This window comes from Penaeus japonicus, unplaced genomic scaffold (assembly GCF_977035675.1).
Source record: "Penaeus japonicus unplaced genomic scaffold, GWHDUDI00000001_assembly GWHDUDI00000020, whole genome shotgun sequence".
Lineage (NCBI taxonomy): Eukaryota > Metazoa > Arthropoda > Malacostraca > Decapoda > Penaeidae > Penaeus > Penaeus japonicus.
In genome coordinates this window covers 29,950,065-29,975,064 of record NW_028234422.1, presented here as the reverse complement: position 1 = coordinate 29,975,064, position 25,000 = coordinate 29,950,065, and the positions used below count along the sequence as shown (strand labels likewise).

The following is a 25,000-nucleotide window of genomic DNA, read 5'->3' as shown; positions in this document are numbered from 1 at the left end:
GTGTGAAATCCGTAGCTCAAAAATGTCAAGTAGTTTATCAAGCCTCAAGTACTGGCAAGGTGGTGATACGCGGAGAGCCATGCGGGACGCGCTGATAAGATGATTGGTTTATCTGGGTGTTGGAGGAGGGAGGGAGGGAGGAGGAGGAGGGAGGAGGGAGGAGGGAGGAGGGAGGAGGGAGGAAAAGGGGGTGGTAGGAGAAGGAGGAGGGTGGTGGTGGTGGGAGAAGGAGGAGGAGGGGGGTGGGAGTAGGAGGAGGAGGAGGAGGGGGGGTAGGAGGAGGAGGAAATAAAAAGGGATGATAAAATGAAGAGTGAGGTCAGAGCTGATCAGATATATTGAAATAGAGAGGAAGAAGGAGAATGATGATAAAGATGAAAAGTGATTGGAAGGAGAAAGAGAGGCTTCAGTTTGAGTCGCGGTGGTCGTTTTGGATATTGGTCGTCGAGGTGGTTCTTCAACTTGGTGGGTGCAACTCGTTATCATGGTTTACCCGCGTGTTATCAGCACGGGCACTTGAGTGCCACTTGAAACGTACGATAAACAGCATCTCGACGCGCTAGGGTCCTCTCCACCAACCTAAATTGTTATGCGGCACTTAGTTTATATTGCTGTGGCTCTATTTGATACGCACTCGCCTGCACTCATGCTGATTCACTCTTTTCCACACATTTCACTCTCTCCTTTCTCGCTTGCTCTCTCTCTCTCTATACATATATCTATCTATCTATCTATCACTCATACTCTATCTCTCTCTACCTCTCTCTATCTATCACTCATACTCTCTCTCTCTCTCTATCTATCTATCACTCATACTCTCTCTCTCTCTCTCTCTCTCTCTCTCTCTCTCTCTCTCTCTCTCTCTCTCTCTCTCTCTCTCTCTCTCTCTCTCTCTCTCTCTCTCTCTCTCTCTCTCTCTCTCTCTCTCTCTCTCTCTCTCTCTCTCTCTCTCTCTCTCTCTCTCTCTCTCTCTCTCTCTCTCTCTCTCTCTCTCTCTCTCTCTCTCTCTCGTACGTTCTTGCACTTTCCTCCTCACCCTTAACCTCTCTCTCCCTCTCCTCCTCCTGCTCTCCTCCTCCTGCTCTCCCTCCCGGTTCCCTCTCTCGGCCCCAGCAGGTGCATCCCCCTTAAGCCACTGCAACTCTGTGCGTCCTAAATTTGCCTCGTGTGTCCCGAGAGCAATAAACACGACTGGTTTCCGCCACCTGTGTTGGCCGCAAGAGTTTATACCTCGCGGCGGGTCCCAGGTCTCCGCTAGGCCTCGGCTCGGCCTCGGCTCTCCCTCCACCAGCTGGATGATGTATGTATACAAGCGCTCATGTGCTGCTGGGGTTTTTAATGGGTGGGGTGGGGCGAGGGAGGGAGAGGGTGAGGTTGAGGGAGAGGGAAGAAGGGAGGGAGGGAGGGAAGAAGGGAGAGAGTGAGAGTGAGAGTGAGAGTGAGAGTGAGAGTGAGAGTGAGAGTGAGAGTGAGAGTGAGAGTGAGAGTGAGAGTGAGTGTGTGTGTGTGTGTGTGTGTGTGTGTGTGTGTGTGTGTGTGTGTGTGTGTGTGTGTGTGTGTGTGTGTGTGTGTGTGTGTGTGTGTGTGTGTGTGTGTGTGTGTGTGTGTGTGTGGGTGTGGGTGTGAGTGTGGGTGTGGGTGTGGGTGTGGGTGTGGGTGTGGGTGTGGGTGTGTGGGTGTGGGTGGGTGAGTCGAGTTGGTGGCGGACGGTCCGGCGCGTGAACGAGCGTAAATTTGTTCTGGCCAAATATGTTGGCGTTGCCGGGGGGGGGGGGCGTTGGATCTGCTTTTGCTGCGTCGGATGTGGGTCCCTAGGCCAGGGGCAGGTTGCTAGGGTAGTGCTGTCGTCTTTAGATTGTCCCTTAGTCTATGAGTAATTTTGTAATCTTTATGCAAGTTTCGTTATGATTCGCCAACATGAAGGGCCTCCTCATAAGTTGCAGAGAAAATAGTGCAAGCATGAAGCAAGGCTAGCTAACTTGTTGATAACAGGTCATACATAGACAGCGCTCATGAGCGTATTGATCGCGAGCACGAAAATGCGAGTGATGGACAAGGTTGTGGGCTTGGTTGTGAGGAGAAGGAAGAGGTCGCTCGGTTGCGCTGATGCATCATACATGAGACCGCTGCGAACACATCCTTAGGTACGTATTGGTGTTTTTATGGCGGCAGCTACCGCAGTGCCTAATCTGCAAGGTTTCATGCAAATGCCCTGTCGTAAAAAGGGTTAATTGAGACTCCCAGACGGGCATTAGTGACGATAGTGAGCGCGTCAGGTTGGTTTAAATGTTTAAGTTTCGTTATAATTAAAGTTGAAAATAGACTCGCCAGCTCTACGACGATCTTGGAGCGGTTTAGTTACCCTGCCTGGGCAGGTGCGGCAGCTCTAACATCTTCATCGCCCCGCTCGAGTTCTCGCACGTTGCTGCACTCTGACTGAGGACGTAACTCGCTTTCGCCGTCGGTATCATTTGCGATTGTTGTCATCCTGGCGAACGGCCTCCGGCACCTTGCCAGGTGTAATATGATGCATTTCCTCAGGTGACCATTAAATCCCGAGACCCCGCCACTAGGGTGCGAGCTCCCCCTGGTCTTTTAGTGCTGCTGCACGTTGCGATGGACGTCCTTGGAGCGGCCAAACTTGAATCCTGAAGGAGGACGAGATTACGGTGGCCGCGCAGCAGAAGCATCGGGCTTATGTGGGCTAGGGCTGAGGCTCGGCAGTAATTCTGGTTTTGTAAGGCTCTTACGTCCCCCCGCCTCCGGATTTTATGACGTCATCAGCTGCTAACTCCGGTCGCCTCAGACATTTAATACACTCGGCGCTTCTTTACGGCGGAACGTGGAAACGCTATATTGTCCCGCGGGTTACTTCCTCCACCTGCCTCGGCTGGCGTGTGGGGAACGAGAGAGCCTCCCCGACGCGGCAGGGACGTCGGGGGCTTCCTGCCGAACCCCAGCCGTGCGGTAGGAAGGAAGAGGAGGAAGAGGGACGCGGTCTGGGGGGAGCCGGACTCGGATCGGATGGACGTTGGCCTCGGTCCCCTTGGCCAAGCTGACGTTGCAGACGCACAAAGCGCAGACGAACTTCCAGAAGAGAGGCTGCAGACCCAGGGGAAGCGGAGGGCGGGGGAGGGGGAGGGGGCCAGACACACGGGAAGGGGGCGGGTCAGAGGGAGAGAGAGAAATGGAAGGATTGATTGGTATGTACATTGATACAGAAGGAAAGAACGAAAAGAGAATAAAAGAGGGAGGGAGGGAGGGAGGGGGAAGAAAGAAAGAAAGAAAGGAAGGAAATTATTTTTAGAGCGAGAGTGAGTGATGCAGGAAATGCATAATGTTAACAGTGACCGAGAGGTTTTGTACTTATTCGTGTGTCTTCCTGTGTTGACGATTGTGTTTACGTTTTATCAGTCGATATTTCTGTTTACAAGGATCAGCGGGGGAGTACGCTCATACACGCATACCCACTCGCTCATACACGCATACCCACACGCTCATACACGCATACCCACACACACATACACGCATACCTATACGTACATACACATATACCCACGCAAATACACACACTCACTGACACACATCCTCACTGACGCACACACTCACAGACGCACACACTCACAGACACACACACTCACAGACGCACACACTCACAGACACACACACTCACATACATACACACTCACAGATGCACACACTCACATCACACATACTCACACACTCATACTCTCTTATACACTCACTCACTCACAAACTCACACCCACACTCACTCACCCATGCACACACACACACGCAACGCATATTCATCTCCATACACATCTGAAGACACACACAAGCCTCATGAGCGAATTGCATGAGTTGCATCCATCGCCATTGCTGTGAACGCATTTTCCCTTTACTGTAACGAAGATGTATTTTGCCAGTCGCGTTCCCCTTTCAATATCATTTCATAAGTTTTGTAATAACCTTTTTTTCTCATCTTTTTTCAGCCTGGCGGAAGTCACTCCAGTTCCGAGCAAGGATATATCGTAAGTACCTACCCCACATCTTTTGGCCTTCAAGATGAAAGTCGTGTTTTGAGTTATTTAGGATGACCTAGGGCTTGTAGTGGGGGATGAGTTGATAGGAAAAGGGTGTAAGGGGGGGGGGGTGATTAAAACTAATGCCCTTTGGAGATTGATTTTGTCTCGTGTCGTCTGAACGTTAGTTGACTGTTAGTTGTTAGCGACTTTAGTTGAAATGGTAAGGGCGGCGACGTGGAATGCTCGCGCATCAAAATTACAGGAAGCGAGTAACCGCGAGCTTTAGATTGATTGGCAGTGCATAGGTGGGATCTCCTTGACGAGAATGAAGACAGAGTACTCGGAAAGCGGTAGCCGAGGCTGCTTTCCTTCCAAGACCGTCAGTCGCAGGCAGTAGCAAGGGGAAGCGAGGCGAGACGAGACAAGATGCTGTGTATCGCGGGGCGAGGCAGCAATCTCAAGATTTATCGCGCCATTAATCTTGCGCGGCCACCCGAGCCCCCGAGAATGAAGACTTCTCTTGTATAAATTACGATAAAGCAAACAACAATGGTCCGGGGACCACTTGGCGCGGCCGAGAGCCATCCATTAGCACGCCTCCCCCCCTGCTGCCTTTGTGCTGGGGGCGTAGACATATAAAAAGAGCAGGTAATTACACGCACTTGTGAATTATGGCTTAATAGGTGGCTTGTCTTTGTGGCACGGCCCTTCTGTGCCCAGTGCAACAAGGGAGGGAGAGTGGCGATCAAATATACACGTTTAATTGTTGATTGAGGTCACTACTGAATATGCATATGTGAATGTGTATGTATGCATCTGCATACTTGTTTGTTTATGCAAATGTAAATGCTGAGATATATATGTATGTGGATGTATTTTATGTAGATATAGGAGTAAGTTTCGATATACTGTATATTATACGTATGTATAGATTTGTATACACGCACACGCATTTAATTGTTTATCATATATTTACATACATACATACGTACATATACATATATATATATATATATATATATATATATATATATATATATATACATATATATATGTATGTATGTATGTATGTATGTATATATACATATATATATATATATATATATATATATATATATATATATATATACATATATATATTTATTTCTTTATTTATTTATTTATTTATTTATTTGTGTATTAAGTTCATTCATGAGTCATGTCGACCATGCCGTGGCAAGCCAAACGGAAGAGGCGATCAGCTGCCAAATTAGCACATCGGTTGCGCATCGGTGTCTGATGGACGTCTTGCCATAAGAGTGGAGATCGTCACACTTCACGAGGGAAGTTTCAAAGACGCACTTGTCAGCCGTCAGTGCCTTGGGTCCCTTCCATTCCTTCTTCTTTCCTTCCCTCCTCTCTGCCCTCACTCCCTTCACCCCACGCTCCTCTCTTCTCTCACAATCTCTCCCTTCTCTCTTTTCTCACTCCCTTCTCTTTTTTCTCACTCCCCTCTCCCTTCTCTCTTCTTCACTCCTTTCTTTCCTCACCCCTCTCTCCCGTCCCCTCTCTCCCTTCTCTCTTCCTCACTCCTTTCTTTCCTCGCCCCCCTCTCCTCTCCCTTCTCTCTTCCTCACTCCTTTCTTTCCTCGCCCCCCTCTCCTTTCCCGTCCCCTCTCTCCCTTCTCTCTTCCTCTCTCCTTTCTTTGCTCACCCCCTCTCCTCTCCCGACCCTCTCTCCCTTTTCTCTTCCTCACTCCTTTCTTTCCTCGCCCCCCTCTCCTCTCCCGTCCCCTCTCTCCCTTCTCTCTTCCTCTCTCCTTTCTTTGCTCACCCCCTCTCCTCTCCCGACCCTCTCTCCCTTTTCTCTTCCTCTCTCCTTTCTTTCCTCCCCCCCCTCTCCTCTCCCGCCTCCCCTCTCCCCACTCCTACTTCCTCAGCCAACTCAGTTCGTCCGCAAAATGATTTCGCATTCCTTCAGTGACCGCTTTGGCGAGTCGTGCGTGGGCGGGCGCGCCCCGGCAACCGAGTGTGAGTAAGTGAGTCATATACTCAGCGTCCATTTCCCCTCCAGGATCCAGATGTCAGCAGACCTCAGTTCCTCTTCCCAAGTCGCGGGCGCTGTGTCTTCCTTTCACTTTGCCTGCCCAGGTCTCGTATTTTCCCCTCGGCGCGATTCTCTCTCTCTCTCTCTCTCTCTCTCTCTCTCTCTCTCTCTCTCTCTCTCTCTCTCTCTCTCTCTCTCTCTCTCTCTCTCTCTCTCTCTCTCTCTCTCTCTCTCTCTCCGTCGCTTTCTTTCCCCTCGCCTCTCCCTCGTGCGTCCCCAGTCTTCAGGACCCACCACCGCCTGGCGAAGCAATTTTCATATAAATGACATTATCATCCCCACGCCGGCCCTGCGAAACAGCCGGAGTTCGGGACAGGTTGCAAGGGGCGCCGGGATGAATGACGATAGGGCTTAAAGTCTTTGGAGGACCTGTGGGCTTTCCTCCCGTGTGTCGGCTTGGCGGAGATGGCACGCCCGCGCCTGCTGTTTCCCGGACGACCCGCCTGGAAACTTGCTCTTGAGTTTGCAATGCTAATGGCGCGCACTTTTAAACTCACGGATTGGTGGCAATTTTCTTTTTGGGGGAGACGGGGAGCTGGACAGAATTTGAGTGAAACAACACGAGGATAATGGATGCGAAGGAAGAGGAAGAGCAAAGGAAGTGGGGGGTGGGGGTGGGGGGAAGAAAATGCTCCAGCGGAAAAAAAGGGGGTTGAAGATCCCTTGCTATTTGCACGCTGTGTCAAATTGAACAAACCGGGGACGCGGACCTGATAATATTAGAAATGCATGTTGCATAGCTCTCTGTCGGATTCCGTTCTTTGGTTCGAGACGAAAATGGAGATAGACAGGCCTTTTATATACACCATTAACTGTGTCAACGTGTTTTAAGAGAGATAGATCCAAGAGAGATTCAACCATTGCGAATGATACACCACACTTCAAACACAATTTCCAAAAAGAAATAATGATAAAGAATCACCCTTGTAATTATAGACTCGGTCCGCCATATTTTACTGCAAACATGACCACGCTTTTACACGAGCGAATTTTGACAGTCATTCCACGACATTCTCATATGGCACGAGACTCGGTAGTGGAGGAGTGGTAAGTGAGCGAGACTGAAGGGGAAATGTCGAGGAAGTGATAGCTAAGAGAATCACAAGGGAAATAATAGCTAAGAGAATCACAGGGGAGGTGATAGCCAAGAACATGACAAGGGAGTGATAACTAAGAGAATCACAAGGGAGGTGAGAGTCAAGAGAATCACAAGGGAAGTGATAGCTAAGAGAATGACAAGGGAAGTGATAGCTAAGAGAATGACAAGGGAAGTGATAGTCAAGAGAATGACAAGGGAAGTGATAGTCAAGAGAATGACAAGGGAAGTGATAGCTAAGAGAATGACAAGGGAAGTGATAGCTAAGAGAATGACAAGGGAAGTGATAGCTAAGAGAATGACAAGGGAAGTGATAGCTAAGAGAATGACAAGGGAAGTGATAGTCAAGAGAATGACAAGGGAAGTGATAGCTAAGAGAATGACAAGGGAAGTGATAGTCAAGAGAATGACAAGGGAAGTGATAGCTAAGAGAATGACAAGGGAAGTGATAGCTAAGAGAATCACAAGGGAAGTGATAGCTAAGAGAATGACAAGGGAAGTGATAGCTAAGAGAATGACAAGGGAAGTGATAGCTAAGAGAATGACAAGGGAAGTGATAGCTAAGAGAATGACAAGGGAAGTGATAGCTAAGAGAATGACAAGGGAAGTGATAGCTAAGAGAATGACAAGGGAAGTGATAGCTAAGAGAATGACAAGGGAAGTGATAGTCAAGAGAATGACAAGGGAAGTGATAGTCAGGAGAATGACAAGGGAAGTGATAGCTAAGAGAATGACAAGGGAAGTGATAGCTAAGAGAATGACAAGGGAAGTGATAGTCAGGAGAATGACAAGGGAAGTGATAGCTAAGAGAATGACAAGGGAAGTGATAGCTAAGAGAATCACAAGGGAAGTGATAGCTAAGAGAATGACAAGGGAAGTGATAGTCAAGAGAATGACAAGGGAAGTGATAGCTAAGAGAATGACAAGGGAAGTGATAGCTAAGAGAATGACAAGGGAAGTGATAGCTAAGAGAATGACAAGGGAAGTGATAGCTAAGAGAATGACAAGGGAAGTGATAGCTAAGAGAATGACAAGGGAAGTGATAGCTAAGAGAATGACAAGGGAAGTGATAGTCAAGAGAATCACAAGGGAAGTGATAGCTAAGAGAATGACAAGGGAAGTGATAGCTAAGAGAATGACAAGGGAAGTGATAGCTAAGAGAATGACAAGGGAAGTGATAGCTAAGAGAATGACAAGGGAAGTGATAGCTAAGAGAATGACAAGGGAAGTGATAGCTAAGAGAATGACAAGGGAAGTGATAGCTAAGAGAATGACAAGGGAAGTGATAGCTAAGAGAATGACAAGGAAAGTGATAGCTAAGAGAATGACAAGGGAAGTGATAGCTAAGAGAATGACAAGGGAAGTGATAGCTAAGAGAATGACAAGGGAAGTGATAGCTAAGAGAATGACAAGGGAAGTGATAGCTAAGAGAATGACAAGGGAAGTGATAGCTAAGAGAATGACAAGGGAAGTGATAGCTAAGAGAATCACAAGGGAAGTGATAGCTAAGAGAATGACAAGGGAAGTGATAGCTAAGAGAATGACAAGGGAAGTGATAGCTAAGAGAATGACAAGGGAAGTGATAGCTAAGAGAATGACAAGGGAAGTGATAGCTAAGAGAATGACAAGGGAAGTGATAGCTAAGAGAATGACAAGGGAAGTGATAGCTAAGAGAATGACAAGGGAAGTGATAGCTAAGAGAATGACAAGGGAAGTGATAGCTAAGAGAATCACAAGGGAAGTGATAGTCAAGAGAATGACAAGGGAAGTGATAGTCAAGAGAATGACAAGGGAAGTGATAGCTAAGAGAATGACAAGGGAAGTGATAGCTAAGAGAATGACAAGGGAAGTGATAGCTAAGAGAATGACAAGGGAAGTGATAGCTAAGAGAATGACAAGGGAAGTGATAGCTAAGAGAATCACAAGGGAAGTGATAGCTAAGAGAATGACAAGGGAAGTGATAGCTAAGAGAATCACAAGGGAAGTGATAGCTAAGAGAATGACAAGGGAAGTGATAGTCAGGAGAATCACAAGGGAAGTGATAGCTAAGAGAATCACAAGGGAAGTGATAGCTAAGAGAATGACAAGGGAAGTGATAGCTAAGAGAATGACAAGGGAAGTGATAGCTAAGAGAATCACAAGGGAAGTGATAGCTAAGAGAAAGACAAGGGAAGTGATAGCTAAGAGAATCACAAGGGAAGTGATAGCTAAGAGAATGACAAGGGAAGTGATAGTCAGGAGAATCACAAGGGAAGTGATAGCTAAGAGAATCACAAGGGAAGTGATAGCTAAGAGAATCACAAGGGAAGTGATAGCTAAGAGAATGACAAGGGAAGTGATAGCTAAGAGAATCACAAGGGAAGTGATAGCTAAGAGAATGACAAGGGAAGTGATAGTCAGGAGAATCACAAGGGAAGTGATAGCTAAGAGAATCACAAGGGAAGTGATAGCTAAGAGAATCACAAGGGAAGTGATAGCTAAGAGAATCACAAGGGAAGTGATAGCTAAGAGAATCACAAGGGAAGTGATAGCTAAGAGAATCACAAGGGAAGTGATAGCTAAGAGAATCACAAGGGAAGTGATAGCTAAGAGAATGACAAGGGAAGTGATAGTCAGGAGAATCACAAGGGAAGTGATAGCTAAGAGAATCACAAGGGAAGTGATAGCTAAGAGAATCACAAGGGAAGTGATAGCTAAGAGAATGACAAGGGAAGTGATAGTCAGGAGAATCACAAGGGAAGTGATAGCTAAGAGAATCACAAGGGAAGTGATAGCTAAGAGAATCACAAGGGAAGTGATAGCTAAGAGAATGACAAGGGAAGTGATAGCTAAGAGAATCACAAGGGAAGTGATAGCTAAGAGAATGACAAGGGAGGTGATAGTCAAGAGAATGACAAGGGAGGTGATAGTCAAGAGAATGACAAGGGAAGTGATAGTCAGGAGAGTCACAAGGGAGGTGAGAGTCAAGAGAATCACCAGAGTAAGAGATAGTCAGGAGGATCACAAAGGAAGAGAGACAGAGAGGAGGAAAGAACGAAGGGGAAGTGGGAAGAGAAAGGAAACCGGGGGAGAGGGCGAGAGCGAAGAAGGGAGGAAGAACGGCTGTAAAGGGACGAAGAAGACGAACGGGGGGAATGAGGAAGAATGAGGGAGGAACCGCCCACATTTTTCCTCAACTCATTCTTGTCTCGCGTGATTGGCAGCGCTGCGTCCCCGCTTCGAAGAGGGAGAGCAGAATACGGGGAAGGGAAGAAAGAAGGGGTGAAGGAAGGAGATAATAGGGATTTGGAAACGATTTTTTTTCTCTCTCTCTCTAGGTCGCTCGATATCATGCTATCCACCACTTCTCTTTTGGTGGATAGATAGTAAGTAGGCTTTGTGAATTCTCTTGTTTTTTACACGTGCGTTATATTTCTGCCGATCTTATTTATACCATTGATATTTCGGTCATGGCGATTCCACTGACAAAGCGATTGTTATTAAGGAGACGTGAATTACTTGCTCTGGTTGGCTATAGTATTACGTTGGAAACGTTCGAGCGTTTTGGCTTCTGTATTACTTTGAGTCAGAGTTAGACACGAGACAAAAAAAAGACCGCTTAGCGTGACAGACAGACGGACGGACAGACGGACGGACGGACAGACGGGTCGCGCGCGTGCGCCCTAGAAACCTGTGATAAGCAAAGGAAGGGCTGCCTTAATCCCCGCGGCTCCGGTAAGATTACATGTTGTTTCCCGAGGGATCGAGTCGGCTTTGCGGGATTGCGGGAGTCACCTGCAACGCCTCGGGATTTAATGGGTACATTAGAATGGTATTTGATTGGGGGATCGGTCAGTGCAGCGCTGGGATTGACGGAGCGTGGATGGGGGTAGGGGGGGTGGGGGGGGTGTAGACGAATTGTGGACAGTTGAGCGGCAAGGGGGCTGGGGGAGGTGAAGTACTAACAATACCAGTTCGAGTGAAGGGCAAGGGCACCAGGGAGATGCTGTATACGTCTTGTATGCGTCTAGGTACAGGGGATTCTGGGGACTTCTGTTTGTCTCCGTCATGACCTTTACGGCGCGGCGGAAAGACCCCGGGAAGAGGGAAGTGTGGCTGGTGTAGGGTTACAAATATGCTCCAATCAGTGGCAAGTGGACACGGTGATTCTTGTTGAGGGAGATCTCGCTCTCAATATCGTAGCTGAGCTTGCAAGGAAAATCACAAGGAGGGATCGATAATTCCTGTGCACTTCATAATTTTCCGTACCTACAATGAAAGGAACTCTTGGCAGGACGCATGTTATGATGTACTGTTGGGCTGGATGCACACGTATTGAATAGCAATATCGAAAGTCAGCAAATCCGTGTTGTAGTTGTAGTTTTAATAGATCAAAAGTAAAGACCCCCCCACAGCACCATGGAAGCACTGCTTAGCGTGGTGCTCTTTTGTTTCATCCTGGCCTGCTGGGCTTCAGCGCACCCAAAGTCGGGGTCTGAAATTCAGGTATTATGTCGAGACCAAAGGCGGTGGAGGGGCTGCAGAGAAAACGGGTTTGCATGCTTTTCGCCGCTGAAAGGAACCGCGGAGAAGGAAAACGAAGAGATAAAAGCCCGGGCTGTGCGGTATCCCCTGAAGCCAAGCCATTTTTTTTTTTCGCTCGGTAGTTTCTCACTGACACTTCCTCTGTCTTTTTATCCGTCCAAATCTTAACATTTCCCAACGACATCCTGATTTCCATTTATGGTTCCCTTTCTATCTTCTCTTACCCGCGTTCTAAAGTGGGATGCACCACGGACTCTGAAGCCATCAGGTTTTGCTTTTGAGTGACAGTCACTTTTATTGTATTTGTTATTCATTTTTTATGAAGCTGAAGGGAGGTAGATCGCACCACAGAAAGTGTTTCGTTCAAGAATTCGGTCCCTGCCACATTGAGAGAATGAATGCCTCTCACGCGTGCACGGTAAGGTGTTCGGCCGGAAGGAGAAGCTCCCATGCAAAGGAGGAGACGGAATGCAAGACGTGATACGGAGAGGGAAGGAATCTTTCGGGACTTCTCTTGCTTCTCTTGCTCCGGCCGCTGTGGCTTCCCTGACAACCGCTCGGCTCCCGTGCAGGGACTTTCGCACATGAAACCACGTCTCCCCCCCTCCCTCCCTCCAGCTCACGACATACTCCCCCAAAGGGGCCGCAAATTTTTAGCCTGACAGGCGAGACAATTTGCAGGAATGAGGGCGCTGCAGGGTGGCGGGGTCCTTTAGTGTGGTGGGATGGAGGCAAGGAAAATGAAAGAAGGATAGGCCCCGGGAAGGGGGGGGGGGCTAAACAGAATGCGGATGATCAAGCAGACTGAAATTTACCTCTCTCTCTCTCTCTCTCTCTCTCTCTCTCTCTCTCTCTCTCTCTCTCTCTCTCTCTCTCTCTCTCTCTCTCTCTCTCTCTCTCTCTCTCTCTCTCTCTCTCTCTCTCTCTCTCTCTCTCTCTCTCTCTCTCTCTCTCTCTCTCTCTCCCCACCTCTCCACCTCCCTCCTTCCCTCCCTCCCTCCCTCTTTCTCCCTCTTTCTCCCTCTGCAAGGTGCAGGCCAGGGCGCAGTGCGTGAGGAGCGAGCGGCGAGGTAGTCCGGGATGATGAGATTCGCGAGGCGGCGGCGCGCGTCCCGTGACGGTCCCCGCGGGGCCCTTCCCGGAGCCCAACGAGACTCGCCGACGAACGGGCTCGCGGGGGTAGGCTACCGCACGCGGCCGAGGCGCGGGGATGATGAGGGGGACTAAGGCGGAGATGGGATGTGGCCGGAGCGGGGCGGAAGGGGAAGGGGGCACGACGTGAGCGCTCGAGAGCGCCGGGTTTGCTGGGCTGGGGGCCTGAGTGGGGGGCCCAAAAGGAGGAGGAGAGACGAGGGGACGTGCAGCGGCCGGGAAGAACTCGAAAGGAAACCGAAGGAAGGAAGGAAGGATGATCTCGTCGCCACGTGGAGAATGAAGGATGGCTTTCTTCTTCTTCTTCTTCTTCTTCTTCTTCTTCTTCTTCTTTCTATCCCTAGAGTCCGCGGATTGGCAAAGGACAAGCGGAGGTAAACTCGCGTGTGACAGGACCAGGATCCAGCTGTTGGGCGCGAGAAAGCTCGGCTGTTGCCTGGGTCCCCAGGGCTCCATAGGGCTTGGGTGCACCTCATAGACGTTGGCCAGGCCCTCCTTGCAGCGCTAACTGATGCCGTCGCCTTTGGACCTTCTTAAAGCAGGCTTTTATGACGCTGTTGGGAAGCGTCTCGGAGGACGCTTTTATGATGCTGTTAGGGCTTATCTCAGGCAGGGCTGACTTGGGGCTATTATCTTGTGCGAGCAGCTACAGGGTGTGCCGCTCTGGCCGCTGGACCTCGAGGCGTGCTTTGGCTCGCTGCTTGGTTGTCTGCCCGCCCTTGGAAATGGGAGAGATGGGCGTGCATGATACACAGGCTCTCTCTCTCTCTCTCTCTCTCTCCCCCCCCCCCCTTCTCCCTCCCTCTCCATCTCTCTCCCTCTTCCTCCCTCTCTCTCCCTCTCTCTCCCTCTCCCTCCCTCTCCCTCTCCCTCTCCCTCTCCCTCCCTCTCTTTCCTCGCCCTTTCTCCCTTCCTCTCCCCCCTCTCCTTCCCTCTCGCTCCTGTCATTTACAAAAGGCGAGCTTCGAAATAACTCCCTATGGATGAATATGTTATGCTCTTCATGATACGCAGTATGGTAATGAGCAAACTTCACGCGAGGCAAGCCCACTTAGTGTTTACAAGGAACTTTTGCGACTCATTACAGGCTTTGCCGCCGTTAATGACTCAAAAGTTCTCCTCTGACGACATTTGAGAGTTGGCCAGGAACGTTCTCGTGTCTTGCCATCGGTCTCTCGCCGATAATCCGGACGACTTTCACGGGGCCTTAACTGCTTTGTTTGTGGTCAATGGCGAACATGCACACACGCACGCACGCGCGCGCGCCCGCGCAGGTGGATGGGCAGACAGGCGTACAGACAGAGACAGACAGACAGACAGATTTGGACAGGGGATGCCGAGTCAAGTAGATTCCTTTTCCCAAGGTCAAATGTGTGGCTTCCGCTGGATAGCTTTTCGGGCTTTTCATAGTTGAAATCGCAACAGTTTTATCAGGTTCCCTGCAGTACTCAATGTGACCAAAGACCCAAACGCCCACGGATTTCAACAAAAGGCAGATAGTGGAGGGGAAGGCAGGTAGTTCTTGTTCTAAATCCTGTTTGGGCGCTCATACGCGTGTTGCAGACGCATTGTTTCAGAGCAATGATTCTCAACGTGGGCTGTATTGCTCCCTTGGGGATGCTGTGCGAAGTTAGGGGTGGGAGGGGCGGGGGGAGGGCGGGTTCTGTACGTATTTTTTGTCGCTTTTATTTTGTTTCCATATGTATACCGCACAGCCTAAAGGATGAAATACATCGTAGGGGGCGTCATCCTTCAACGTTACTTGATAGGAGAAGCAAAAACAAACAAACAAACAAGGGATAAAGAAAGGTCAAGAATCCCTGTTCGAGAATCTTGCGGAGGGACTGTTGTCTAGGCTGCTGGGCATCATTGTTTCTCGGTCTGGCCTATCACAGAATCGATACAGGTGGAGAGACGGTGTGAACCCACTGACTGCCTTGCGGGTTCAGTGCCACGCGGGAGGGTGGGGGTGGGGGCGGGGGCGGGGGATGTAGGGGGAAGAAGGCCTGCTCGAAACACGTGGAAGACTAGTGTCCTTCACCTTCACCCCATGTTTTGGGTTTTGTTTGGTTGATGGGGGTGTTACGCTCTCTCTCTCCTCCCTCTCTCTCCCTCTCTCTCACTTTCCATAAAAGCTCACTCACTCTCCCTATATTCACACACCACTAGTCTCCCCTTCCCTCCCTCTGTCCCTTATATTATCTTACCACTAACCTCCCTCTCTCCACCCTATCCCCTCCCTATCCCCTCCCTATCCTGTCCTGGTATCCCCCCTCCCTCATCCCAACCTCTCCTTCGAATTCCCGATCCCTCTTGCTCTCGCTGAAGCCGCAAGTGCACACTCGCTTTCTCTTGGGAAACGACAAAGGCAGCGAGTGGGGAGCGGCGGCTGGAGTGGGGCGTCTCGTCCGGGGGGGGAGGGGAAAGGGGACGGGAAGGGGAGGGGAAAGGGAAGGTGAAGGGGAGGGGAAAGGGAAGGTGAAGGGGAAGGTGAAGGAGAGAGAGAGAGAGAGAGAGAGAGAGAGAGAGAGAGAGAGAGAGAGAGAGAGAGAGAGAGAGAGAGAGAGAGAGAGAGAGAGAGAAGGGGGAGGGGGGCAGGGGCGGGGGCGGAATCTGCCAAGTGGGTGCGGAGTGCACGTGAAGGGTCGCTGATGAGGGATGGAGAGCGCCTCAAGATACAGGCTGAGAGCGCCGAGGGAGAGGAGACACGGGACCGGATATTATGGAGGCGAGGTGGAAGGGAGCGAGGCGTTGGAGAGGGATCCTTTCATAATGGCTGTTGACACGCGTTTTATTCGGACCTTTGGAAACCTCTCTGCTTCTCTCTTTTTCGCTCATTTTCTTTCACTTTTACTTTCATTTTCACTCTCGTTCTCTCTTTTTTTCTTTTCTCTTTCTCTCTTTTTTTCTTCTCTCTCTCTCTCTCTCTCTCTCTCTCTCTCTCTCTCTCTCTCTCTCTCTCTCTCTCTCTCTCCTCTCTCTCTCTCTCTCTCTCTCTCTCTCTCCTTCTCTCTCTCTCTCTCTCTCTCTCTCTTCTCTCTCTCTCTCTCTCCTCTCTCTCTCTCTCTCTCTCTCTCTCTCTCTCTCTCTCTCTCTCTCTCTCTCTCTCTCTCTCTCTCTCTCTCTCTCTCTCTCTCTCTCTCTCTTCTAGTAAAAGTCGTAAGACTGCACCAACTCGGTCTGTGGAGGCGTTTCTGGAAAACTCTGATCATCACCCAAGTGTGAGAGCCCTGGAAAGATTGCTGGAATATCAGCCGATGTATTTGGCCTGTGAGAAGGCCTGTGGCGGAGGCTTTGCCCGGTGTGTGCGCCCGGCTGTGGACCATAAAGTTATGCGGCTGTGCCTTCTCTTGTCGTTGTATTTCTGGATCCTGGAACTTGCACGGTTGTGGCGCATAGACTCGTCTTTCCGTATAATGACGTCGTATTTTTTTTCCTTAGTTGAGCCCCGAGTTTTCTTATTATGAAGGGATTTCAGGCTTGAGACCCTCTTAATTGCGTTCTCAAGAAGCCCAGGGTCGGGACGTGCAGGAGGCAGTGGCTGGCCACCGTGCTCTTCTGTGCGAAAATGCGACGGGTCTTTCGAGGCATGCACTGCAGCTATCAATCTGGCGAGAGCCAATGCTAAGCTCTTATTCGTTAGAGCGGAGAAGGGGATGATGCGAGGAGCACGGAGCCTTTGGCCAGTTTTAGCGCCCCCGCGGGTTATTGTCTGCACCTCCAATGCTTTCCAGAGATTGAATACGTTTCCATCACGGTGGGACGGGCTGGGTTGAGGGGAGGAACCGAGCTGTATTTCCCCTCTTGTTGATTAGGCTAGGCTGGAGGAGAATTGGGCTGAAGGATTGGATGCACCGTATTCCGGCTGGCACGGCCTAGTGTCGGGTCAGGTTTAGCTAGGGGATGTTGCACGAGCCTATACGGGGTGTATCTTGGGCCAAACGGGTAATATGTACACGGTTAGGATGATGGCATTGGCAGTATTATTGGTATTCTTCATTATTAATGCGTTACAACAAAGATAACGGTAGCAATTCTAACAATGTTTATAGTAATGATTATCATAATGACCACATTAAACATTACGCTGATGATGATGATGACGACAACGACGAGAATAATGATAATAATAACGGAATGACGGTAATGACTGATACTACATGCGGTAAAGATAAACGGCAAAATTGCTATCGCTACTGCTACTTCTGCCGCTAATGATGATTGACGTTGATGATAGACGGTGAGGAGAGTTAAGTCCCCATTTGTCGGACGTCATTAAAGGCGAGAGAAAAGCGGCCCGGCCTCAACCCCCCCCCCTCCCCTGGCCCTCATTGTCCTCTGCGAAGCCTTCCACTGCGATGCGGTACGGGGCGAGATATAACGCGATCTCTCCGAGTTAAACAAGCCTTTATCGCGTGTGATGCAGGACGGAAGTGCCGCCCGCGCCGGCCTGCGTGTCGTTCCGTAAGACTTTATTTGATATTTACGCCCTTTATGTCGGGGTTTTATGCCCTGATAGCTGCCTTACGGCGGATGCTAAAGCAGTTCGCCCGATAAATACCTCAGGCTATTATGCCTTTTATACGCGCGATGTAGACCCATAAAAGAGTAACTTTATTGACAGGGGGATTTCTGTCGGCGGGGATAAAGTGCAGCCGCGCCTCTAACTTGTTTACGGCCCGGGATCAGTCCCGCTGGGAGGCCGGGAGGCGGAGATCACCGCGTCGGGACGGCTCATCCGATGGAATACGACTCTTCCTCTCACCCATCCTCCTACCCCTCCTCCTCCTACTCCTCCTCCTCCTCCTCCTCCTCCTCCTCCTCCTCCTCCTCCACCTTCTCCTCCACCTTCTCCTCCACCTTCTCCTCCTCCTCCTCCACCTTCTCCTCCTCCTCCTCCACCTTCTCCTCCTCCTCCTCCTCCTCCTCCTCCTCCTCCTCCTCCTCCGAGAGGCGGGATGCAGGGGCAGCTGGAGGAGATGCTAGTAGAGGGCGTAGAGGTGTCGGGGAGGGGGGGGGGCATGAGGTGGGGGCCTGGGCTCGGATTCACGTGTGCCGACGTGCGGTTCTATGGCATCGTCGAACCATGTCAGACAGGTCAGGTCCGAACCGACTGGATGTGTCACCCAAAACTTCAGCTTTTATTTATATGGACACGTTTTCGTACACATCGACAGGTTTGAGATACTTGACAGATTAAGGAAGATCCTTGACACAATCGTTAATTCTGGAGACAGTTCGAGACTATTCTGCACCACGATTTAGACAGTCATAGACAATAAAGTTTATATATAAATACGTTTGGATATTTGGTTTAGCTGGATCAGTGATTTTTTTTTGAGAATTGATTGCGTTTGACCCTCGTACACCTTGGAAAGAAAATGGCATTTGTAGACTGGAATCTTGCTCTGCCTCCGGAAGGCTAGATGTGGGAGCCGCGATTCCAGTCTAGCCCCTCTGGTACTTTATATCGCAGACAGAGTATGTGGGTTGATGTAATCCCACCCCGACCGCATAACAGCACCTCATGGCGTGTTTCGTAGCAGCAATCTAGGTGCTGATCGGAGCCTCTCGTTAATCCCTGCCTCGGGATGACCGCACCGTCGGGCCCCCGCCGGGTCAGAGTTCCTTCGGCCCGGCCGCCGGGAGGTCGTGCCTCTTCGTCCCCCTGTCGGAGGCTATCTCAGGACTTCCCTCCTGTACCTTCGTATCCCTCCCTTCCCCTCCTTTCGTCTTGGAGGAAGGATCGGCCGCGGGGTGGTGTGGTGGGGGGGGTATCCTCCTCCAAGCGAATCGCGCCATCAGGATCGGGAGCGGGGCTTCCAAGTGCTAACTACAGCGGCCCTTATCGAGCAGCGTAAAAAGAGATTGATGGCGACGTTTACGACATTCCCTCAAATAATCGATGCTCGTGAATTGAAAATTATCAGTCGCGCGGCGCCGTATCGATAGGATTTATAATGTTACGCCAGCGAGTCGTCGACGGGGATGGGGATTGACGTTTACGGCCGATAATGTTACGTATTAATCATCATACGCTGCCTGAGAGACTCCGGGATCTTTCCATTCGGCCACTAAATTCCTGGCCGGTGAAAGGAGTCCGCGCTCGGGAAAATCAGCTTGGTTGACCTTTTTTTTTTGCGATCGAGCTTAAGTTTCCATCTTGCTTTGGCGTTTTTTTTTTGTTTTTTTTTGGTGGGGGCTCTTTCCGACGATAATCTCTCTCAATGTCGTGCCTTCATGGCCGCCGTCCGTTGCCGCCGCTCTGCCCTGACATCACTCGCATCACTCCTCTCGTGCTTTCGTTTGCGTTTCCGTCGTCAGCGCAAAATAGAGAGGCCCCGGCGTCGTCCGTGGACTCAGTTTCCTCCACCTGTTCCAATGACTGATTGATTTGATTGGTTGACTCAGTCTCAGTCTCATACGCGTGGCGGTGACAGAAATGGGCTTCTAGTTAGCAGCTCATTAGCACCGTGTTGTTGTTGTTGTTATTAATTAAGGATCCAGCCTACGCCTAATCTGAGTGCCACCTCCCTCCCGGCCGCCGCTAGAGGGCGAGTCTACGGTTCGCTTTAGTTACGAGTCTCACTGTATATGTTCCTCACTTACCCAATAAACTGACAGGAAGTCCGCATTTGTACGTGTGTTGACTTAGATGTAGGATAGCCATAGGAGGAAAAAGTGAGAAGTACGATGCAAATGAAATGGCTGAAGATTTGCATCTATATTCGAAGATGCTTTACTATTGAATTGACCAGAATTAATGGGATTTCGACCGTGTTTTGTACGCCAGCTCCTTATAAGCTATCTTATCCTTGCGATAACATCAGGATGGAGGATGGCCACGGTGAAGACCTAATTAAGTAACTGTATTTCTAAGAGATCCTCACCCTAAGCCACGGCATTAATCAGGTCCAACACTCATGTCTGTTTGGACTCTGTTTCCGATGTTGCCTTAGCGTTATAGAGTGATCCCTTCATTCAGTTTCCTACATGTATTGATGGTGTGATTTTAGTTCAATATTGCTTCACGTAGAATAAAAGATTTTGACGAACTTTGAGGTTTCGTATCCGTCGTAAACACCCGGCTGGAGTATAGCGATTCAGTTGAAGGCTTTGCTCCGTAAATAATGTGAAATCAGCCTGTACGAGTTTTGATAACCAATTCTGCGGGAGGCGAGGCAGCAGAACAGCCTTCTTACCTTGGCTAAAGTTTGCTGAACTCGAAGGGCCTCTTTGTAATTCAGCTAAATCTTTTATCCAGGTTAAATATCTATGCATGAGTGATTTGCGAGATTCTTCTGGATATTCCTTGTCTTTAATAACACTTTGATTAACAGCTCTTTTGCGTACCGCTGTTAATAAAGGCGAAACCATTGTTCTGTGTTAACTCGACAATGGAAACATCTCGTGTTTTGTTAGCTAATGCCTCCTTTACTGGCTGGCGCATGACAAATATGGAAGCGGCCACTGCCATCGCGCAAGATATAGCCGCTCGTAACGTTTATTGCATATTGCCAAGTCCCCGCGGCCAGACAAGCGATCGTTGAGATAATGGCCGGCACATAATGTCGGTGTCACGTTTCGCCATTGTACTGGTAGCGAGACGACCACGACGCAGTCCCCCCGCGGGCGAGGGGCGCCCTCCTCGCGGCCAGACGTCATAGCCGGTGTCGGATTGGAAGCAGGTGCGAGGGCCATTATCTGCCACGGATGATGGTGGCGGTGAGTTACGTTCGGCCGCCACTCTTATCTCCTCGCCACATCGCAGGCATAAACACTATCGCGAGCAGACTCGGGCTGAGGAGAGAAGAAGTGGAGGGGATGCTGTGAGAGGAGACGCTAAGAGGAGAGGAGAGGAGAGGATAGGAGAGGGGGAAGGGTGGAAGGGGAAGGGATAAGGAGGGCAGGGGAAGACAGGGAGCGAACGGGGTTTTTGTCAAGGTATACTCGAACAGAGTGACCGTTAGAGTAAGACAGAGGGGATGATAAGTAAAGAAACAGAGAAGCACGAGGAAAGAATTAGAATGGAATGGCAAGAGGTGGGCATACCTGAAGAGAAGCAAAACAACCACAATCATCAACTACATGATGGAGCCAAAATGAGGTAGATTGCAAACTGGACACCGGATGGCAGAGCTGATGTGAAGGCGGAGGACGGGCAGGTTGACCGGGCATTCTCGCAAGCACGCAGGCACGTCTCGCGCGTTGTCTCCCGATGGACGAATAGCCACGTCAAGGATAATGGTCGTTAAATGCCCTGTAAGACGATAAGAACCGTGGGTCGTCCGTGCCGCCACCTTAACTGATGGATGGTACCGAAAGCGACGGCTCGGTGGAAGAGCTAGTAAGGAGGGGGATGGGAGGGGATGGGGTGGGGTGGGGTGGGGTCCTCTCCGACGTCTGAAGATACCTTGTACCTTGAAACCTTGGGCCTTACCCCTCGCTGCAATCTCTCTCTGACGCAGGAGTGGTAAAGATGCGTCTGTTTCTGTAGTTGATTGTTGCACTGACAACTTTTTTTGTTTGCTTGTTTCTTGGGTATAGTGTAGGTGAAAAGGGCGTTGGTTAGAGAGGACTCTGAAACGATACTTCCGTCAATAACGAAGGTGAATGAGATATGAACATGAAATGACGAATATAAAATTTCCAATGATAACAGAGTACGCATTCTAGATACAACAAAGAATCATTTCTAAACAGATGTATCATAAAACCGGTATACAATATGAATGTTTTTTTTCCCAACTGATAATACAAAAGATCATTTTGGTGTAACGAGAAGATATAATGATTTAATGTAGAACTGGTTACGTAGCACAAGCGACTTTGAAGAAAAAGTCTTACATAACAGTTGAAGACACTGAATGCGAATGATTCACCCGGTTTGAAGTAGCGGTTATATATATATATATATATATATATATATATATATATATATATATATATATATATATATATATATATATATATATATATATATATATATATATATATATATATATATATGTACCACTCAGACTTTTATGATGTAATCAAGACCACTAAAAAAATACTTGAAGACTACATTATACACATAAGCTGTCTAAAGAGGGTTTATTTGGGACTTGTTTTGCTCGAATTAAGATGAAGCGGCTTGTGGTTCTTGAAGAGGAGTGGATGTGTTCCTCACAGAAATTGATAGATAGATAAAAAGAAAAAAACGAATGCGGGTGTGGATTTATAATGAAGAATCACATGAAAGTTTTTATCTTTTTTTATTCGGAATCTTTCATTGAAAGAAGAGTGTTGTGTGAATCATGGTTTATAAAGGCCGTGAGCCCACTTATGCACACACACACACACACACACACACACACACACACACACATACACACACACACACACACACACACATACACATACACATACACACACACACACACACACACACACACACACACACACACACACACACACACACACACACACACACACACACACACACACACACACACACACACACACACACACACACACTCACACTCACACTCACACTCACACTCACACTCACACTCACACTCACACACACACACACACACACTCATACAGAGAGAGAGAGAGAGAGAGAGAGAGAGAGAGAGAGAGAGAGAGAGAGAGAGAGAGAGAGAGAGAGAGAGAGAAAGAGAAAGAGAAAGAGAAAGGGGGTGGGTGGGACGGCCGCGCGCATGGAGAATGAGTTACTGGAGCTGAGTATCTGGCGCCATCTATCTCACCAAAGGCTACTGTGTAATTCTCTATGCAAAGTTGGTGCCCCTAACCGCCGAGCGCGGGCCGCTCCCTCCCGTTAAGTGTTAATAACGAGCGGTTACTGTTGCTCTGTGCCACGCGTCGGTGCCGGCAGCTCCTTAGCACGATTTGCATCATCCCCTCTCTCGCTCTTTCTCTCTCTCTCTCTCTCTCTCTCTCTCTCTCTCTCTCTCTCTCTCTCTCTCTCTCTCTCTCTCTCTCTCTCTCTCTCTCTCTCTCTCTCTCTCTCTATCCCTATCTATATCGATCTCTCCATCCCTCCCTCTCTCCCTCCCTCCCCCCCACTCCTCCCTTTCGTTTTCTCTCCCCCCCCTCCGTCCCATAGCAAAGTGTATGTGTCTGTCTGCCTGCCTGTCTGCTTGGCTTTGTTTATGTTTAAATACATACCTTTAAACACAGATACTCTGTACCTACGTGCACGAACACGCCCCCCCCCCCCACTCACCCACACCCAAACCCGCAAAATCACAATCACAATCACAATGCGTGCATGTGTTAATAATCCAAGGGGGTGTCGGAAACGCTGTTCCAGAAAGGAGCATACCTGCGCTGTATCCCAAGAGTGTGAGTTGCACTGCTCGCCCACCGCCGCCGCCGAGTGATATATGAACAGCCAAGGACCCGGGTGAGAGGCGGGCCATTTGCCGTGTCCTCCCTTTGTCAGGGGTGTTCATTCGTCTTTTCGGTTGAATTTACGTGTTAAGTGGTTGAGATTAGCTGTGATGAAATTGGCTGTTGTTGTTGTGGATGATGTGGAGTCAAGATGATTTTTTTTCTTTTTTTTTTTTTGATGTTTCACACCGGATGGGATTGTGGTTTCGTCTCTCTCTCTCTCTCTCTCTCAATCTCTCTCTCGCTCTCTCTCTCTCTCTCTCTCTCTCTCTCTCTCTCTCTCTCTCTCTCTCTCTCTCTCTCTCTCTCTCTCTCTCTCTCTCTCTCTCTCTCTCTCTCAATCTCTCTCTCTCTCTCTCTCTCTCTCTCTCGCTCTCTCTCTCTCTCTCTCCCCTTCCTCCACCCCCCTTTTCTCTCCCTCTCTCTCTCTCTCTCTCTCTCTTTCTTCTCTCTCTCTCTCTTTAATCTCTCTCTCTCTCTCTCTCTCAGTGTCTCTCTCTCTAATTAATCTCTCTCTCTCTCTCTCTCTCTCTCTCTCTCTCTCTCTCTCTCTCAATCTCTCTCTCTCTCTCTCTCTCTCTCTCTCTCTCTCTCTCTCTCTCTCTCTCTCTCTCTCTCTCCCCCCCCCTCTCTCTCTCTCTCAGGTTGAGATGATGGAAATGTTGGTTGCGTAATCAGTTGTACAATTCGGGATTGCAACATCGTTTCAGTTCGTGTGTTAAGACGATGCTGGGAATTGCCTGTTTGACCGAGTAAAAACTTCGGTCCGGCGGTCATTCGTAGGGCTATAAATGTTGAGGAAATATCATTTTGCAAGACTGATCCATTATGCATGCAAGTGCTGGAGCGTCCTGCTCGTTGGGATAGTCTTCCCAGACTGGTACGAGTGGTCCTGAAGCTGCACACCCGAGGCATCCCGCTGCTACAAGGCTGGAAGGTGGTAGCCACGTGGGCGTTAATCTCGAAGGTAGTCTCCTGTTAACACTTGTCTCGCTTCCTCACGTTCTCCCGCTGGTTTTACGGCCGCTGGCTGCCTCTGCGCCGCCTCTGCGCCTCGCCTGATAATATGATTTTATACTTGTTTCATGCCACGAGGAGGCCGAGCCAAGTCGTTCGCTTCGGAGCTCCGCATCCGCTGGTCGTCAGCTTTAGTCGCCTTGATTGGATTCGAAGTCCGGTGTCTATCTCGCCGAGGGGTTTATTATCGTGATAAAATGACCTTGTAAGAAAGTGGGTTTCCAGGAGCCTCTCGCCGACCCCGGTTATGCAGTCGCTTAAAGTGAGTCGGGTACGACCAGGAAGAGGGACTCGCCCGCCCTTCACCGCGCCCACGGAGGGTGGTGCTGCACCAGTACCAGGGCTATTTATCCGTCGAGGAATTATACTAAGCTCGGGTGTGTGCCGAGATCAGTGCGCTGCCTTGTCCGAAGGAGATCCCATTTTCCCTTGAGATGAGAGGATGGCGTAGAGAGAACAAAATGCATCGGTTGAGTTACTTTGGATCGAAGCCGTCGACCGCTCGCTCTTTGATTGCCGTCTGCGCGAGAAAGATCAGATGTCGGCGGTTAGATGTCTATTTTATCTGCGGATGGGACGAGCACAGAATCCGGAGGGAGGCAAAATGCTGTTCAACAAAGAGATACATGTTCACAAAGGGAACAGTGCAGCGCCGTATCGGGAAAAATGATTTCGTCCAATTAACAGAGTCAGCTGCA

At 49.4% G+C, this 25,000-nt stretch overlaps 1 protein-coding gene across 2 annotated transcripts in view; it reads left to right on the top strand.

The window, feature by feature from the left end:
* Positions 1 to 25,000, top strand: part of LOC122251743 (uncharacterized) — a 211,947-nt gene that overhangs the window by 158,448 nt on the left and 28,499 nt on the right. For both annotated transcript variants that reach the window (XM_086548299.1, XM_086548298.1), the window contains exon 3: positions 3,994 to 4,032. In XM_086548299.1, coding sequence (XP_086404425.1) covers positions 3,994 to 4,032 — 39 coding nt within the window. The remainder of the gene's footprint in view (positions 1 to 3,993; positions 4,033 to 25,000) is intronic.